At 38.8% G+C, this 17,882-nt stretch overlaps 2 protein-coding genes across 2 annotated transcripts; both read right to left on the bottom strand.

The window, feature by feature from the left end:
* Positions 1-201: 201 nt before the first annotated feature.
* Positions 202-2,927, bottom strand: LOC113070987 (tubulin beta-1 chain). Its single transcript, XM_026244341.1, has 4 exons — positions 2,777-2,927; positions 1,698-1,806; positions 1,490-1,600; positions 202-1,403 (listed from the first exon to the last, which is right to left on the bottom strand). Exons 1-4 carry the CDS (start codon positions 2,831-2,833, stop codon positions 343-345), a joined length of 1,338 nt encoding a protein of 445 aa, XP_026100126.1. The 5' UTR covers positions 2,834-2,927; the 3' UTR covers positions 202-342.
* Positions 2,928-10,412: 7,485 nt separating this feature from the next.
* On the bottom strand, positions 10,413-17,346 carry LOC113070986 (fibroblast growth factor 17-like). Its single transcript, XM_026244340.1, has 5 exons — positions 16,776-17,346; positions 16,341-16,377; positions 15,595-15,775; positions 14,952-15,058; positions 10,413-11,048 (listed from the first exon to the last, which is right to left on the bottom strand). The coding sequence occupies exons 1-5, from the start codon at positions 16,805-16,807 to the stop codon at positions 10,758-10,760; spliced, it is 648 nt and encodes a 215-aa protein (XP_026100125.1). The 5' UTR covers positions 16,808-17,346; the 3' UTR covers positions 10,413-10,757.
* Positions 17,347-17,882: the final 536 nt, after the last annotated feature.

The raw sequence follows: 17,882 nt of genomic DNA, 5'->3' as shown, positions 1-17,882 counted from the left end.
TTATATAATTGGTGACGGTTGAAACTTAAGACTGGTAATGTAAATAAACTTTCTGCATGTGATCGGTTTATTTGATGTCTAGAGGCAATCCCAACTGGTTTGACAAGGATCTGCCTCTGTATGTGACCAGTGAAGAATGAGGATGGATTCAGATCGTTTCATTCATAGTTGCAAAGTGAAAATTAAGGAAGTGAAGAGACATTTTAACAGAAGAAGGTTTTAATGACATCTGTACAAACAAGAGGCAAGAATAGAAAAAGAAAACTGAGCTTTGGATATTTTTTTCCTTGTACATGAGCAAAATGATACAGCCTGGAAAACAACACTTATATATGAAGAGACTTAAGCCAGCTCTTCCTCTCCCTCCTCCTCAAACTCGCCCTCTTCCTCTGCGGTGGCGTCCTGGTACTGCTGGTATTCGGACACCAGGTCGTTCATGTTGCTCTCGGCCTCGGTGAACTCCATCTCATCCATACCTTCTCCGGTGTACCAATGCAGGAAAGCCTTGCGCCTGAACATGGCTGTGAACTGCTCGGAGATCCTCTTGAACAGCTCCTGGATGGCTGTGCTGTTGCCGATGAAGGTGGCGGCCATCTTGAGCCCACGGGGCGGGATGTCACAGACGGCGGTCTTGACGTTGTTGGGGATCCATTCGACGAAGTAGCTGCTGTTCTTGTTCTGAACGTTGAGCATCTGCTCGTCCACCTCCTTCATGGACATGCGGCCGCGGAAGATGGCGGCGACGGTGAGGTAGCGGCCGTGACGTGGGTCGCACGCGGCCATCATGTTCTTGGCGTCAAACATCTGCTGCGTGAGCTCCGGTACGGTTAGGGAGCGGTACTGCTGGCTCCCCCTGCTGGTGAGAGGAGCGAAGCCAGGCATGAAGAAGTGGAGACGAGGGAACGGCACCATGTTTACAGCCAGCTTGCGCAGATCTGCGTTGAGCTGGCCGGGGAACCTGAGGCAGGTGGTGACTCCGCTCATGGTGGCAGAGACGAGATGGTTGAGGTCACCGTATGACGGTGTGGTGAGTTTGAGGGTGCGGAAGCAAATGTCGTACAGAGCTTCATTGTCAATACAGTAGGTCTCGTCTGTATTTTCGACCAGCTGGTGGACCGACAGCGTGGCATTGTATGGCTCTACTACAGTGTCAGACACTTTGGGCGAGGGCACCACGCTGAAGGTGTTCATGATGCGGTCGGGATACTCTTCACGAATCTTGCTGATGAGGAGGGTGCCCATGCCAGAGCCGGTGCCTCCACCGAGAGAGTGGGTGAGCTGGAAGCCCTGCAGGCAATCGCAGCTCTCGGCCTCTTTACGAACCACATCCAGGACGGAGTCTACCAGCTCCGCTCCCTCAGTGTAGTGGCCTTTAGCCCAATTGTTTCCAGCACCACTCTGACCTGTTGCAACAGGTAAAGCATTTAATTTCAGTTTTACTTATTTCTTTTATTAAATGGCATTTAATGAAATTAACAGCAATACTTACCAAAAACAAAGTTGTCTGGCCTGAAAACCTGACCGAATGGTCCAGATCGCACGGAGTCCATGGTACCAGGCTCCAAATCCACCAACACGGCACGGGGCACATATTTGCCTCCTATGAGAATACAAAACGTGGTTAAAAAGACAATGGTTTACAATCATATATTTTCCATAACATCTGCGCTCACTTAGTAGTATTGATGTGGACATACCTGATGCCTCGTTGTAATAGACATTGATTCTGTCGAGCTGGAGGTCGCTGTCACCGTGGTATGTGCCGGTGGGATCAATACCATGCTCATCACTGATAACCTCCCAGAACTAAAACAAAAATTATAAATAATATTAAATGACTGGAATTCAGAGGATTGACTGAAAAACTACAAGGTAACAATTAATGACAATAATATCCATGCATGAAAGATTTAAAAGTAACAATGTGTTGATTTATATTGTGAGTTGACATTTATCTAAAGCCATGCTTTTCAAATATTCACCGCGTGGGTCATCCAAAAGACGTCAACTGTTCACAAACTCCAACGCATGTTTCGCATTGACATGCTGTTTGTCTCCATACAATGGATACAAAGTGCTTTGTACATCTAATGCGCGTTTTTAAATTTTAAATTAGTTTAGAATGTGTTACAATGTTGCAGACAATCGACGTTCTTTAAACTCCTCCCGCGCAAAACTCGCGCGCGCGGCACGCACGCCGGTTGGCTGAGATCCATTTCCGGCACCGTTACGAACTAATCGATTTATCGGGCCCCAATTTTCTTTTTAAATATATATAAATGTATTTGAACTAGCAAGTCTACGTTTTCTTTAGCCTGTTAATATTTATTGTAATTCTAACATTTAAAAAAATTGCAATGGCTGGGTTTAGACCGTAATTATCTTTCACTTCCTTTTGTCGCAGTGCAGTGAATCTCACAAAGGGAAACACCAGACAGACAGGTGAGGACTAACAGAAGGAACGAACATTTAAATATACTACTAAATGTCGTGGTCTTAGGTTTAACAAACATTTGTAAAATAAAAATAAAACTCGAAAGAGGAAGCAATAGGTAGGTATCCTAAATTTTCTTCAGATTAGATTAGATCATCCGCTTTAGGCGACTCGTAATTGACTGCACACAACACAATAACGTTACATGAGATAAAATAAAAATAGATTTGTTTAACAAATATCTCAGTAATCTAATATAACGCAGTACGTAAGATATTTTTCTATATAACGTTACTCTAGATTATAAACCAACAACTATGAGTTTTACAGAAATAAACAGACCTTGGCTCCGATCTGGTTACCGCATTGTCCGGCTTGAAGATGCACGATTTCCCTCATTTTTATTCTTAAGGTAGAAGATACGACAAGGTAGTAAGCCCTTTTCTTTCTTCAACTAGCGGTGGGGTCGGAGACTTCCCCCATATAAATAGACTGACAGTCCCCGCCCCAGACACAAGGTTCGTGTATGTATCAGCTCGCGATTAGCTGTCTTTGAAGAGCCCGCCCAGATGTGTCCTTCTGCCCAATCACAGTCCAGACCGAGAATGCTGATTAGCTCTCATTGACTGTCAGTCAAATTTAAAATCAACGTATGATTTTTTTTTTTTTTTACGGCAGTAGGCTACTTTGTTTTTTTAAAAAGGAAAAGAAAATAGTTGACATAGCTGAGAAGCAAAGTCCTGTAATGGAGTTGAAAATCGCACACAAAAGCTTAGTTGTTTATGCTTCAGAAATATTACGCGTGCCAAGACTCTCAGCGGCTCAGTTTGATAACAGGAAGGAAGTAAAATGTAAAATTATATTTAGAGAAGTAGGTAATAGCTTAATATCATAACATAAATACACAGCTATGTAAGATACTGTAGAATATTTAACAAACAAACAGTGTTTATCTACAATTTCTCTGTGTTAAATCAAAGCGATTAAACATTCATGTTAATTTTTCCTGCATTTTCTACAGTAGACACTGTTTAGTGGCTTGGTAGCAAATATTGGCCTCTTCAGTTGACTCCTTCCTCTGTTTTCCAGCTATGGTTTATAATTAAATTCTGCCCACTTGACATTAGAAAAGAGTGAGCAGAAACTCCCTTGTGTAAAAGAAGTACATACATTTCAAAGCATACTTTATAAAAGAGTACTTAAGTAAATGATATACTTTAAAATATTATACTGTGAACTGAAAGTAATATTTTCAGACTCATAAATGCTTGATAATTGCAATTAAATGCTATTATAGGATGAAAGTACATCATTATATGCAATTTAATTATTATTTAATTATAGGTTAAAGTATAATATGTGCACATTTGTATGTTAGTCAACAAATAAGTGTGCTTCTTTAAAGCCAAAATATTTGAAAAGAAAAATTTATTTAATTGGATAAAATTTTTACAAAGTGCACTTTCTTACAAAGTGTAAGTGTGTTTTAAGTATTGAAAATGACCTCTCTTGTAAGTTTACTTAAATTGCTTTCTTATTTCATTGCTTTTATATTAGATTAGATTATACAAGTGCACAAATAAGCACACTTCTGTTTCAAATTGTGAGAAATGTTGTTCTCTTGTCAAAGAGAAAAAGCAGCATACGTGATTATGATGTTTATTAAGATTTTTAGTAACATGAAGCCCTTTTGCAGTTATTCTAAAAAATAAACGATGAAGTGTGTGTGTGTGTGTGTGTGTGTGTGTGTGAGTGAGTGAAAGTGAAGAAAACATAAATGTAATTATATTAAGGTTTCATGTTTCACAGGCAGACACTGTTCTGGTTTGGGTGCAGTTGTGTTATTATGGTAATAATACAATGCATGGTAATATAATCTGCTTTGGCACAGTTGTTGTGAGTTGTGAGAGGCTGAGAGAATGAGAGTTTGCCCTGCTGTAGTCCTCCTGCTGTATCATGGGCAAAGTCCTCAGGATTTTACAGGCCTGACCAGATAAGATTGCAGAGGCAGATGGCACATTGATGCCTTTCTGGATTTAATAATCTGAAATGAGACTACTTATGTACAGTTCTCCTATTGTTTCACTACAAATGTCTCAGTACACTTAATCATGATGATAAAATCAGGTTAATTACAGTGAGTAACATATACAGAACAAGAGCAATTAAATGAGTTGTGGCAGTTTCGTGAAGTTCTTTCAATGTTCATAAATCCAACTTTCTGGTTATGGTTATTTATATATAAATATATATATAAAGCAACTTACAATTGCTATATATGTCAGAGGACGCACGCCTCTGGAGCAGCTAGGGGTTAAGTGTCTTGCTCAGGGACACATTGGTGTCTCACAGTGGATTTGAACCCTGGTCTCTCACACCAAAGACATGTGTCTTATCCACTGCGCTAACACCACCATATATCTACAGTACAGACCAAAAGTTTGGACACACCTTCTCATTCAAAGAGTTTTCTTTATTTTCATGACTATGTAAATTGTCGAGTCACACTGAAGGCATCAAGGGCTATTTGACCAAGAAGGAGAGTGATGGGGTGCTGCGCCAGATGACCTGGCCTCCACAGTCACCAGACCTGAACCCAATCGAGATGGTTTAGGGGTGAGCTGGACCACAGACAGAAGGCAAAAGGGCCAACAAGTGCTAAGCATCTCTCGGGGAACTCCTTCAAGACTGTTGGAAGACCATTTCAGGTGACTACCTCTTGAAGCTCATCAAGAGAATGCCAAGAGTGTGCAAAGCAGTAATCAAAGCAAAAGGTGGCTACTTTGAAGAACCTACAATATGACATATTTTCAGTTGTTTCACACTTTTTTGTTATGTATATAATTCCACATATGTTCATTCATAGTTTTGATGCCTACAGTGTGAATCTACAATTTTCATAATCATGAAAATAAAGAAAACTCTTTGAATGAGAAGGTGTGTCCAAACTTTAATTGTTATGCTTGTGATTTTGTCATAATTTATTCCCCCTCATGTCAGAATCATAAAGAACGAGCTTCAATCTTTTTATGAAACAACAGTCTTCTCTCTGGTGATGGATGCTTGACTTTGCCAATCATTTTCATTGTTCATATTTTAATGCAGGGCGTTTAATGCTAATTAGTTTCTAAGGGGGATTCACACTGACTTTCACACAACAGCCATCTTACTGTTGCAGTAAATGACATGAGATACATGATTAGACAGAGACATTAATTGGACACACCCCATCTATCTGTCTCTCTTCACATCGAGTCCCATTCACAGACAACACATCCTGCGATCATTTACAAATTGCATACAAATTAAAGCACTCATTTATGAAATCCTCAATGACCCTTTGTCTAAAAGAAGTAGACTTTATCATATTTTAATAATGAGTACTTATTATGGAAATAATATGCTTACAAATTTATATTTAAGTTAATATATTGTTAATGTAATTGCAACTTAAATAACACTGCAAATGTGTTACATAACTTTATCAACAAGGTTTCAACAGATACATTATATTTCTCTATATATTTTAGCTTACCATAAATGCAGTACATTCAGCAGTAAACTTTTACATATTTCAAAATAAAAAAGTGTAGAAAAAAGTTACAGTTCAGAAAAAAATTCAGCTCACACTTAATTAATTCACTTTAGTTAAAATAGTGAGAACATACAAATAAGTGTCCATCTTTAAAGCACATACACAAATCAGAAATACCTTTAGTCCGTTATTATGTACTCTGAAGCCTGTTTGTGTGCTTGTGTGTGTATTGGGTAAAGCAGACATATAGTGCTTGAATATAGCACTTCATTAGTCATGGGTGACATCTCAGTGTGGAATATGAACAACTGTTTCTCACAGAGCATCAGCTGTCGATGGGAAATTCACCCAGATACAAGATAACAGGTTGCACTGTGCACGTCAATAACTCCTAATCAGTCATTCACCACTGTACGTAACACATTACAACCGCAGTGCAGCATGAACAGCTGAGTAAGATGCACTTACTGTTTTCTGTTATTTTGGAACAGCTCGTGGAAACCCGCTGGTCTTTGGCTGTTGTACAGTGAATCTGCCCCCCGCAGCAGTCAGGAGCCCGAGTCATGGCCTCATCCCCTCAGATCACTTCACAGTCAGCTGCTGTAGACACCACTGCTTAGGCTCAGCAGAAGGCTTCATACACACAATCACAAGTGCATTTGTCCACAACATTAAGCTCTTTTTATACAGTTCTGGCTAGAGGTCCTAAAATCTGTAACTCAGCTTTAAGTGCTCATGAGAACAAAACAGGCCTGTAATTATCTCTGGTTTGCCCTATTATTTGCGGTCAGACTCTACAGACTAACAGGTCCACAGAATTCAAATAAAGAAGTTCCTGCAAATGTGATGAATGAGACAATAGCTGTTTCACAAGCTTAGGTTTTATGTTAGCATGTTGCATAATAATCATAAATTACATCACACACAAATGTCAGGTAACTATTTTATAGATAATTTTCTGTATGTCTATATTATTATCGGTATTGTTTTAGTATTACTGAGGTACTATTTTATTTGTATTAATAATTTGAGTAATTAGTTATTTTTTATTTTCAATTTAATTTTAGTCAATTTTAAGTTTTAGTAATTTTGTTGTTTTGTTTTTTATTTATATGTCTATATGTGACCTTTTTTAATTTTTTTAGTAAAAGTTTTTTTAGTTATTTTACATCAAGTAATTTAGTTTCATCAAGCTAACTAGCTGAAATAATTAATTATATTTTATTTCACTTAAATTGTGTGTGTATGTATATATATATATATATATATATATGTGTGTGTGTGTGTGTGTGTGTGTGTGTGTGTGTGTGTGTGTGTGTGTTTGGGGTTGATAAGATTTTTTACATTGTTTACATCTGCAATTGTTTGCACAGAAAATACAGTAAGAACAGTAATATTGTGAATTATTAAAAGTGAATATATTTGAATATATTTCATGTAATTTTGTGAAAACCATGATACATTTTTCAGGATTCTTTGATGAATAGAAAGTTCAAAGAGCACCCTTTATTTAAAAAAAGGGTGGCACATTATACATAGGCACATTATATTATATAATAGACAGATTATATTATATTACTCTGACATTCATGCCTTGGAAACATTTCAGAAGGTATCATAACATATCTTTTGCCTTGGCAGCATGCCTACAATGTCTTAAAATGCTGTGTATGCAGGCAGAATACTAGGTTAGGTTAATGCTAATGTTAGCTATTTAGGCTTTGTAATCCACAGAATGATCCTCAAACAGTCATCAAAACACCAGCGGAGCAGATAGAGATCAGGAAGCTTTGGTCAGCAACTGTAGTGAAGCTCAAGATGGCAGGAGGCTAATTTGCACATGTATGAGGAATGCACCACAATTGTAGTAAATCATTTACATGAACTGTAAGTCAACCGAGTCACATTTCATGTTGAACTTTCTTTTGATGTGCTTGAATGAATGTTATAGACTCACTAAAGAATGAGCCTTTTCCTTGCTGTTAAACTGGCAGTCCTCTTCTCTTTTGCAGCGGTCAGTGTGCATTACGTGTTGGGTTATGCAGACACACAGCTGTGGGGGTTGAGACTCATTGAAAGCTGCCCACATCTGATTGAGTCTTGCTCTTACAGTCTCTCTAGGGAAGTGCAGGAAGGATATAAGCTCTGATGCTAATGCAAGTGGACTGTCCCACCCCTCTGCTCTTCTCTGCAGTCGATGCTGAGGAAACCTTGGAGATGTAGACTGAAGAACACAGATGTATGCAGTTATAGCCACTGATGCAGTGATCCACAACTCTGGCGATAAATAGCATGCTTGTAAAACTGGGATTTCTTACTGTAAAGTGTAATGGTAAGGCACATTTTACTTTAAGTGCTTGAGCATTTCTTGTTCTGAAGGCCTTGGGCTTTGTTGAGGGATCCTTACTGGTTTTAGGGGGAGGGTTTTGCATCTTCTCAATCAATAGCAAGACATTATTATGGATCAATGGCCATTAGTGTGCCATGAGCCGTTCCCTAATCTAAGGAAGGAGATAATTTGCAATAGGCTCACAGCACAACATCTGCTGTATGCACGATATGGTGGTTATTTGTTTTATATATTTATAGCAAGAATCATTACCAGCTGTTTTGCTGGTCCTCCAGCTACCAGCATAAATCAATTTGACCATTTAATGCAAATAACTGATTTAAACCTGTAAAACATCTAATAGATATGTGCTGCCTCTTCATTTAGATTCTAATAATGTCTTGTGTTGAATGAACACAGCCGTAGAACTTGAATGGAAGGCATTTAAAGCATTTGTTGGAAAGGCCATCGTCAGCTAGAAATACTAAACAATGCCTCGCCCATGTTTACCTTACAAGTAACGGTGGCTCCCTCTAGTGTTAGGAAAATGTTACTGTGACATGCATTCACAGATTATGAACGTTTTACTGAAAACACCCGAGAAGTTCCTCTCTGTGCTTAATGTCACGTGCTTTGAGTGGATAGCAATAAAAAAATCAGTGTTTTAAAAAAATAGCAGATTGATAATTCAGTGCTTTATAAAAAATTTAATAACTGTCAATAGTTGTGTCATGCTATTTAACAAGATTATGCAGTACAACTGTCTATTACCACTTCAGAATTTACCACATTTCAAAATATTTGTATGTTATAAATGAATATACCACATTATGCCTTTCATGATACCTGGAGTAATGATGCTTAAAAATTATTTCAAATGGAAAACATTTAAATTGTAATAATATTTAAAATACAATTGTACATATAATAAAAATGTAACTGTCCTACATGTTTGAGCAGTAATTGAACTCTAAAAAAAACAAGCACAGGGAGGAATGCTATTAATGGCAGATAAATAACATATTTAAATATAATACTCATGTCTGCTTTTGTTGCCAAATCCATTACTAAGGATAATATTACAATTATATTGGCTTTTCAGTGGATCAGCAGGCTTGAGGACTGATATCTGCTCTCAGCAGCTGTTATGGTGATTAGAGCTTATGAATATGACAAGCCTGTTGAAATAAATTAGACAAGTATGTTGATCTCATGTACATGTGTGCTACAGAAATAGCACTCATCACATCATCAGTCAGATTCAATACAGAAATCAGTGGATGCTGTGTACTCTCATTTTTACTTAAAACTCACATGATAATGTAAAAATGGAAAATGCAGGATTACATGAACTTGCTCATAAAAATGCTATTATGGAGAGATTTCACTTTGTGGTAAAAGATAATACTAACTAAATTTGCTGCAATGCTGCTTTAGAGCAATTGTTGAGATACACAGTTACCATGTGATGAGGGTTTAATCTCAAAATACTGGTATAGCTAGTCTTAATTTTAATGATAATGCACAATAATTTAATGATAATGCACAATAATTTAATGATAATGCAGAATAAACAACAATAACACAAGAAAGATGCCTAAATCACCCTTTCAAGCAGGGTGTGATATTAACTTAAACAAACTGATGTTAGTGATGCTGACAAACATGTCTTTAGTGTGTTTAACCTGTGTGTTGGGCGCAGCTTCCAGATGTGCTGCTGCCAGTCTGGATTACATGAAGAAGAAAGTTCAACACTCTTACTTCGCCAATGAAACAAAAATGTGACTTTAAAGTCATTTTTGCTTATTCGTATGGTTCAATTAGTTCATTGAAGGTCAGCAGCAAAGACACTGGTTTCAGCATCATTACTCCAGTCTTTATCACATGATCCTTCAGAAATCATCCTAATATGATCATTTGCTTATCTTTGTCACTCTTTATCAATTTAATGCATCTTTGTTGAATAAAATAATTAATTTCTTTAAAAAAAATAACTATGAAAAATGTTAAATCTTACTGACCCCTACATTTTATTGTTGCTAAAAGTACATTATAGCTAGCAAGCAATCGTTTGAAGACTCATGTTTACTTATTTCTATCTTTCCCACACACATGAGGTAATGTCAGACATCTTCGGTTGAAACTGATGTTGATTTATATTTCATTTTACATTTATAATGCCCTCAAATGGAAATTGCTATTTTATTGTGTTTAATATTGAACATATTGTCTTAAAGTCTTTACAAAATGCTAACATAAAACACACATACAAATACCACGTATAATTAAATATATACATTCTCTTTTACTATCTTACCATATTTACAAGTCACCCCAATGAGCAGCCATTCAGTGTTGTTGGCTTTTTCAAGTCCATTACTAAGAAAATATATAAAAATAAAGCTGCCTCTTCTTATTATTCACAGGAAAACAGTCAGATGGGTTTGTTTGGCGTGGTGTTAGGAAGCAGAGTGGGCTTTTCTGTTGCGTTTCGCCCGTCGGGTCGTTGGAAAGCTGATGAAATCAAAGTGTTTGGGTTGGTCCGAGTTTGGGAAGGGGAGCGGTCCTTTGTGGAGGCGCTTGATGAAGTGAACTTCCCGCTGGTTCTCTTTGGTTTTGGAAGCTTTGATGGGCCGACCCTTTCTGCTGAAGGCCATGTACCAGCCCTCATATTTAGCGTTCTGGAAAGCAGTGTAGTTGTTCTCCAGGACGATCTCTGTGAAGATGCAGTCCCTTCCTCTGCCATTAGGCTGTGATAAAGAGAGAAGAAGACTCTTATTTGCCTGATCATTAAAAAAAAACACATTTTCCACATAATGTTCATTATTGTTGCTCCTTTATGCCCCGCCTTTCTGAAACCCATCGATTTTTACAAAGCTCATCGTTCTGAAAAGCGTGCTGTGCTCTGATTGGCCAGCTATCCAGTGCGTTGTGATTGGCCGAATACCTCAAACCTGTGATGGAAATGTTACACCCCTCACTATACTGTGATGCTGTCTCCTGGCATCCTGTTGTAAATACAACTTAATCAAGGATTTCTAGTTGTGTCCTCTTCTGGAAGACCAAACAAAGTAGTTTCACTTTCACAACGAAACACACAGCGTCTCCACGACATGACGGTGGCGGCAACAGTGACAGTAAAAGTTCTTCATCATTTTTTTGCATGAACATTTGCGTGGAATTAAGCAAATATTTCCACATAGTGATGTAGAGATGTGGAGGTGTGTTGACTCTTAGCTTTTGTAAAGAATATCTCTTTGGATTTGATACTTTAGTGTTTGCAACTTTACAGATCTTCTTTATGCACCAACACCTGGCAAAGATCGATCAAAGCCAACTCCCAGGGAAGTACAAGGTCAGGTGCTACCAATGTACACTCTACAGGAGGGTGATGTGGTCACTGAAAATGAGTGAGATTCCCTCATCCACGGCAAGTAAGATGGATGGAAAAAACCAACGCATTCATCTGAAAGTGGTTGGGGCTGCCACGGTGCCTCTCTGAAAAAGGTCTTCTTCGGTAGGAACACCCTCCAGCTGCCGTTACAATCCATCAGTTTGGGCTACAAGCAGGAAAAGACCAGGTTTGAGAGAGTCCACTGACCAGGCAGTAAGGAAGGCCAGAAGTGGAATGCCCAAACTGAGGTTGACCAAGCCGTCAGTCGTGAAAGCAACCACGTCCCGGGATCGATTACCGAATTGAACCCGGGTCGGGGACCTAGTAACATTGCGGGGTTCGACCCGGGACGAGCACTGTGTGAACAAAAGCCAGATCTAATTCCATGTCGAAGTGATGACGCGCGTTATCGCGCCACTCTTTTACTGGCTGTTTTGAAGGAAGATCAACGTTCGTGATGAAAACATATGTGCAAATGAAGCAGAGATCAGTTAGTTCCTCACTTTCCGCGCTGACGCAGAGATCGTTTGCTTGCTTCAGTGAAAGTATAACGTGCCTAGCTTTTCGACTCATACATTACACGTCACGCCCTGATGTCACGTGTCGTTACGAGATCTTCAAGGGTTGTGTGTGAAAGCACGCACATATACCGGGTCATCACTGGCAGTGTGAAAGTGCAAAATCTAGCGACCCGGGAACAATTGCAGGAACACTTTACCCCTGTATGTGCCGGAATGGCAGTGTGAAAGGGGCTCTGGTCAGACCTGTGGAAGATCCCACAGGCAAGGCTCAGCTTCCTCATCCGCTCAACCTGCGACACGCTTCACTGTCCTCTGGACCTTCCCCAGTGATTCGGGAGTGAGGAAGGATGCACACTCTGCAATACCCCTAATGCAAGCCTACAGCACATCTTGTCAGGCTGTAAGGTCCTGAGAAAGCTAGCTGAGGTGCTAGAGGGGCATCGACAGGGCAGCAAAGGAGTACCACCAGTAGAGAACCACAACCACATCAGCTTTGTCAACGAAGACTGGGGGAGAAGAAACATCAGACCAAGAGAAACACCTAGGCTGTTTTACCCTGACCAGGAGTGCAATATGAGAGTCGACCTTGACAGGCAGCTCTGTTTCCCAGCCGAGATGACTGCTACATCTCTGAGGGAGGCAGGAGTGACCGGAGGGATCCTAAAGAAGGCAATCAGAGAGCAAGCGGAGGAAGCAGAAAAAGCGAGCTTTTGGCTCTGGCTGAAGAAGAAAGACAAGAGCTGGGGAAAGAACAACTAACCCTGACAAGAGCTGCAGAGGTTAACATCTATCAGCTGCAGGGGGTGATAGGGAGACATCCCTGTAACTGCTCCACCACCAGGAGACGTTCCAGGATTAAAGGAGCGAAACGTTGGTGAATGGTGGTTCCTGGCGGTTCCTGGCTGATAACCCTTCAGCTGACCTGTGGGCACCGGAGGAGGCGCGACCGGCAGTGATGCCTAGCAGGTGTTCCATCTACCTGTACATTTCATTACTGAACAATTAATTTTCATATAAAGGATATATAATTCTGTATATTTTCATTTGATGATATAAACTTTCTAATTTTCTTATTTCTTACTTTTTATGTGTGATTGATCTAAACATTTATCAATTAAGCTAAGTAATAAAGTAAGGGGCAAGGTTTCTTTTTTGTTTTACTAATCTTACAAAATCAATTCATTATTACATTACTTCACATACATGTTGTTAACAAACAAAACAATAATTGTAAGTGTACATTAATGTGTAATAATGCAATTTTTGGGGCTTAAGAGTGCTATTTTCACTCACTTAGGTAGGACATAAAAACATCTTTATATGTAATTTTATAATTCTATTGTCTATGAAATATGGTTAAACTGTACAGCTGAATGAACATTTATGATCATCTTAAAGGGTTAGTTCACTTAAAAATTAAAATTTGTCCATCTTCTACTCGCCCTCGAAGCATTCTAGATGTATGTACTTTCATTCTTGGGTGAACTAACCCTTTAAATATACTTTCATGTCATTGTCATCTCGTGTGTTTAAATTTGTAATACTTGTACACACTTGTAAGGGTGATGTTGCTATGTAAGTTAAAATTATAATCAAGTACTTTACATGTGCTTTAGTAAGTCAACCCATAAAAATAAGTGTACTGATTTACAGCAAGAAAAATTAAATCTTGTATTTAAATTAATACAAAGTGCACTTTTTTAAAGAAGAAAGTCATGAAAGTGAACTCTCTTTAAGAACACTTAATGTAATGTAATTAATATTATTTTTTTGGCAAGTATAGCATTTTTTTTTAAATATACTTTTAAGATTAGAAGTACACTACAAGTGCACATTCAATACAACTAAGCACACTTCTTTTTCACAAACTTTGGACTTCATACTGACACCTATCAGTATAGCTGTATGAAGTTTTTGTTCATAAACTGCAAGTCACCGCTGCTCATGTGATCTCAACATGGCAGCCATCATGATGGGGCGCACCACCAGACTATTTTTTTGTAGTTTAGTCATTGTAAATTTCCAAAAGTAATTCAAATTGCTTTTAAATGGTTTGGATCTTAAGCAAGCAGTGTTTTGAGTCACTCATGATTTATACTTCGCTGCCTGTGCCCTCATCTCTCAACACGGTTCACTTCATACTCTCACTGTCTCCATCGAATTGTCCCAGCGCTTTGTTTCATGGCAAATCAATAGCGCTGAAGAAATTTTTCAATTTCCGTGAAGGAAGAAGTTTTCTTTACCATCTGACTAAACACAGAATGGGTGTGAAATCTGTTTGTTTCACAGGCCTGGCCATCGAGTCTTTAGTGATTTCACTTCTCCTGATGCCATTCAAACCATCTAGATGCTGAGCTATGCTGCTCTAATACCTCAACCATCACAACATTTGCACAGCCAGTGAATTTTGTATTGTTAGTGTTTCGATAACTCATTTTGTTTTGGCATAAGGGTGGTGATCGAATTTTAATTTTTAAGGAAGATGTGATTTGATTAATCTGACCAAATTTAGGGTTCTGTCACCACCTTTTAGACCAGGTATACAATCTTTTAGATGCCACATACCTCCAAATATGATCATCCTCATGCAAGGCTTCCCAAATATTTTTTTTTCATACATAAAAACCCAATAAACTGGACTTATACTATATAAGTCACCGGGGGGGGGGGGGGGGGGGGGGGTCACCGGACCCCAATTTGAGAACCCAGAAAGCTCCAAGTAAGATGATGGTACATACCTTGCCCACTAGTTTCCCCCTGCGGTTCATGCACAGGTATCTGCCACTTTCTGCTCCTTTGATCCGAACACGACTTCCGAAGGTGTCCGTCTCCACATAAAGTCTGGCTGTAATGCAGCACAAGAGTTAGCAAGAAACAAAATACTGGAGCCTTGAATAGATTCAACCATTTATCAAAATCATAAAATATACTACATACCCAGTTTAGTTTAACATTATTAAGTACAGTATATAAAGTAATTCTACCTGACCTGACCCTTGAAAAGTTGCTTGTGTTTGCATAATCCAATGTAATCAAGCTGTTTCTGTCATGTTATAATTTAGATGTTGGTACAAGAAGCACATTTACTTTATTTTTGCTAATATATATATATATTATAATCATGATTTTCAAGATGATACATAACCCACTGTGTTTCTGAAATCCCAGACTAGTCAAATCAGTCTCGTTTCCCCTTGCAGTTTGAAGCAAATTAACACATCCTAATCAACACAAAAGGTAAACGATTAGGCAAAGAAACGTCTTTTGAACTATCAGCGAGTCCCTTTCAGCCAATAAAGCAATCAGACGCGAGAAGAGCGCTATCTGCACCGAAACCTCCCGTGAGTGGATTACCGGAGATGAGATGAGTGCGCGCCTCACCAAAAGTGTTTCCGTCCTCGGCGGTGGCGCTCACTCTTCTGCCCGGGACCTGCACGTGTCTGCCGCTGGTCCTGCTGTACAGCTGATAGACTCGAACCTGCCGCCGGCTCAGATGGTCCGTCACCGAGCCCTGGTCCCTCACATACTGCTTAAAATTAGGAGAAGGGTGATTCTTCTCCCCCTTTTCGGTGCAAAGGGAAAATAAGATCACATATATTTCTCTCTCTGTTGCTGGAATAGAGAACCTTGTTTTGTAAATGCCAGCAAGAGCACTGATTTACCTCTTGTTTATAACCGAAGCAGCAGACTAAGTGACTAATATGTGTCAAAAAATGATTGGGAATTAAAGATCTAGAGCAGTGGTTCTTAAATAGGGACCCTGTTCCCGCCAGACGGCGAACTTGAAGGCGCAGAATGATTTTAAATAAGCTCTACATTAAATTATTCGATATTGATTCGAATGCTATCATCACTCGACACGTGAACTAATCTCGTATTTTTTATTACATCAACAAATGTTGTTTTAACGAAGAACAGGTAGTTTTTTTTTGTTTGTTTGTTTTTTACTTTTATGAATATAAGTCGATTTTAAAACTTTGTATAATATTACCTACTGTAAAAGTAATAAAGGAAGTATAATAGAGTCAAAAAGGCTGAGAACCACTACAATGTACTACTACATATTGCCAAAGGCGTGCTATAAATATGACACACTTTAACTTGATGAAAAATAAATAAATATTTACCTGCGCGTGACCCCACACCACGAAGAAGTGAAAAGAGCTACAAAGTAGAACACAATTAAGAAAAGTTAGTCAATATACTAAATATAAAAAATTACATATATGTAAATTAGATCATAGCACATTGTGTTACCTTCAGTACAGCAAATAATTTCTTATCAAAAAAAGAAAATAATAGAATTAAACTGAAAAAAAAAGAAAAGAAGAAAGAAACATTTGCAATAAAGTCCTCAAATCGGTTGCATGGTTATTTTGAGATTAAAAACGCTTTTATCAAGTCATCTGAAGTAAAGGGGGGAAAAGTATGTAAAAAAATAAATAAACTTTTACGCTTTTTGCGGAACGCAAATGTTCTTAGGTTGTAACATTTCTATCTGCATCCTTAATTTTTTATATTTAAAACCTATCTATATAGCTACCATATATCTATATACTCACATGTACAAGCAGCGCTGATTTATTCCATACATTGTGGGAACGCAAAGTATAATGTCGTATCCAGGGTTCACCTGAATGATAATCCAGCTCCGTGATCTCTCGATTAAATGAGCGGAGTCAAATCCATACACCGCTAGATCTTCAGATGCGCGTCTCCGCGAAAACACACGCGGATAAATCCGATTTGGAAAAAAACGATCCACCTGCAGTCTAGAAGATTATGGAGATCCATCATATGTTTTTGTACGACCCAGGTCGCTCTCTAAATCATAGTTTTTTTTATGAGAATGGTGCAGTGGGTCCAGTGTTCTCTTGATGTTGTGTTGGCACTGTCACTTGTGGAGAGGCGCAGCCCTCACTGAGCCGATGTTAGACGTCAAGATCCCTCCCTCGAGTGTTGCACCTTTTACCCTCTCCAGAGACTCCTGCACTTTAAAAAACCCTGAGCTGTGTTCTGTTAGATGAACTGCATGACCATGTGTGAGGTCTTCTAATTTGGTGATGGATGATTAATCTTTCCAAATGGACTCTGATGTCTTCAGATAATTCTCTGTATTTAAAGCTTCATAAAGGGGTGTGCCGCCTGATGTTTGTTAGGGCCCATCTCAGCGTAGATCTATCCCCATGAAGGGGCCGCGGCTCACACCTTTTGCTAACCTGGCAGCTGTAATGAGAAAACAATGGTGGCTTTTAATCACAGGACTCTAGCAGGCTTTTGTTAGCTCACGCGGAATCAACATCAAGCACTAACGACATAACGTCAACAGGATGCTCGCTTTCCGACACATAGTTAAGTTGAATCACAGCAATTAGAGCTGTCTTGCAAGTGGGACTATACCAGAGCCACCACTTGGTCAACTCAAATAAAACTTCCCATGAACTTGTCCACCCTAGAAGAGTGAAACTCAAGGATTATATACTGTCAGTCAGTGTTTCTTAACTGGTTTTGCTTCAGAACCCTGGTTATCAAGTGGTGACCCAACTCAATCTACCCATACATGATGTAGTATGTAATGTGGTTTTGAGAATCAGGACACGTCTCATAACATGTCGATCTTGGAATCTAATTAGTCTAGTCAAAAGTGTCAACTGTAAAAACACAAGTTA

The sequence above is a fragment of the Carassius auratus genome, unplaced genomic scaffold (genome assembly GCF_003368295.1).
Source record: "Carassius auratus strain Wakin unplaced genomic scaffold, ASM336829v1 scaf_tig00005608, whole genome shotgun sequence".
Classification (NCBI taxonomy): domain Eukaryota; kingdom Metazoa; phylum Chordata; class Actinopteri; order Cypriniformes; family Cyprinidae; genus Carassius; species Carassius auratus.
This window is presented reverse-complemented; position numbering and strand designations above follow the sequence as displayed.

Coding starts and splice junctions, on each gene's coding strand:
- LOC113070987 (XM_026244341.1), bottom strand. CDS start 2,833: ATGAGGGAAATCGTGCATCTTCAAGCCGGACAATGCGGTAACCAGATC. Junction 1,807..2,776: donor GTAACCAGATCGGAGCCAAG/GTCTGTTTATTT, acceptor TTTTTGTTTTAG/TTCTGGGAGGTTATCAGTGA. Junction 1,601..1,697: donor CTATTACAACGAGGCATCAG/GTATGTCCACAT, acceptor GTATTCTCATAG/GAGGCAAATATGTGCCCCGT.
- LOC113070986 (XM_026244340.1), bottom strand. CDS start 16,807: ATGTATGGAATAAATCAGCGCTGCTTGTACAT. Junction 16,378..16,775: donor AATCAGCGCTGCTTGTACAT/GTGAGTATATAG, acceptor TCTACTTTGTAG/CTCTTTTCACTTCTTCGTGG. Junction 15,776..16,340: donor TGGTGTGGGGTCACGCGCAG/GTAAATATTTAT, acceptor TGCACCGAAAAG/GGGGAGAAGAATCACCCTTC.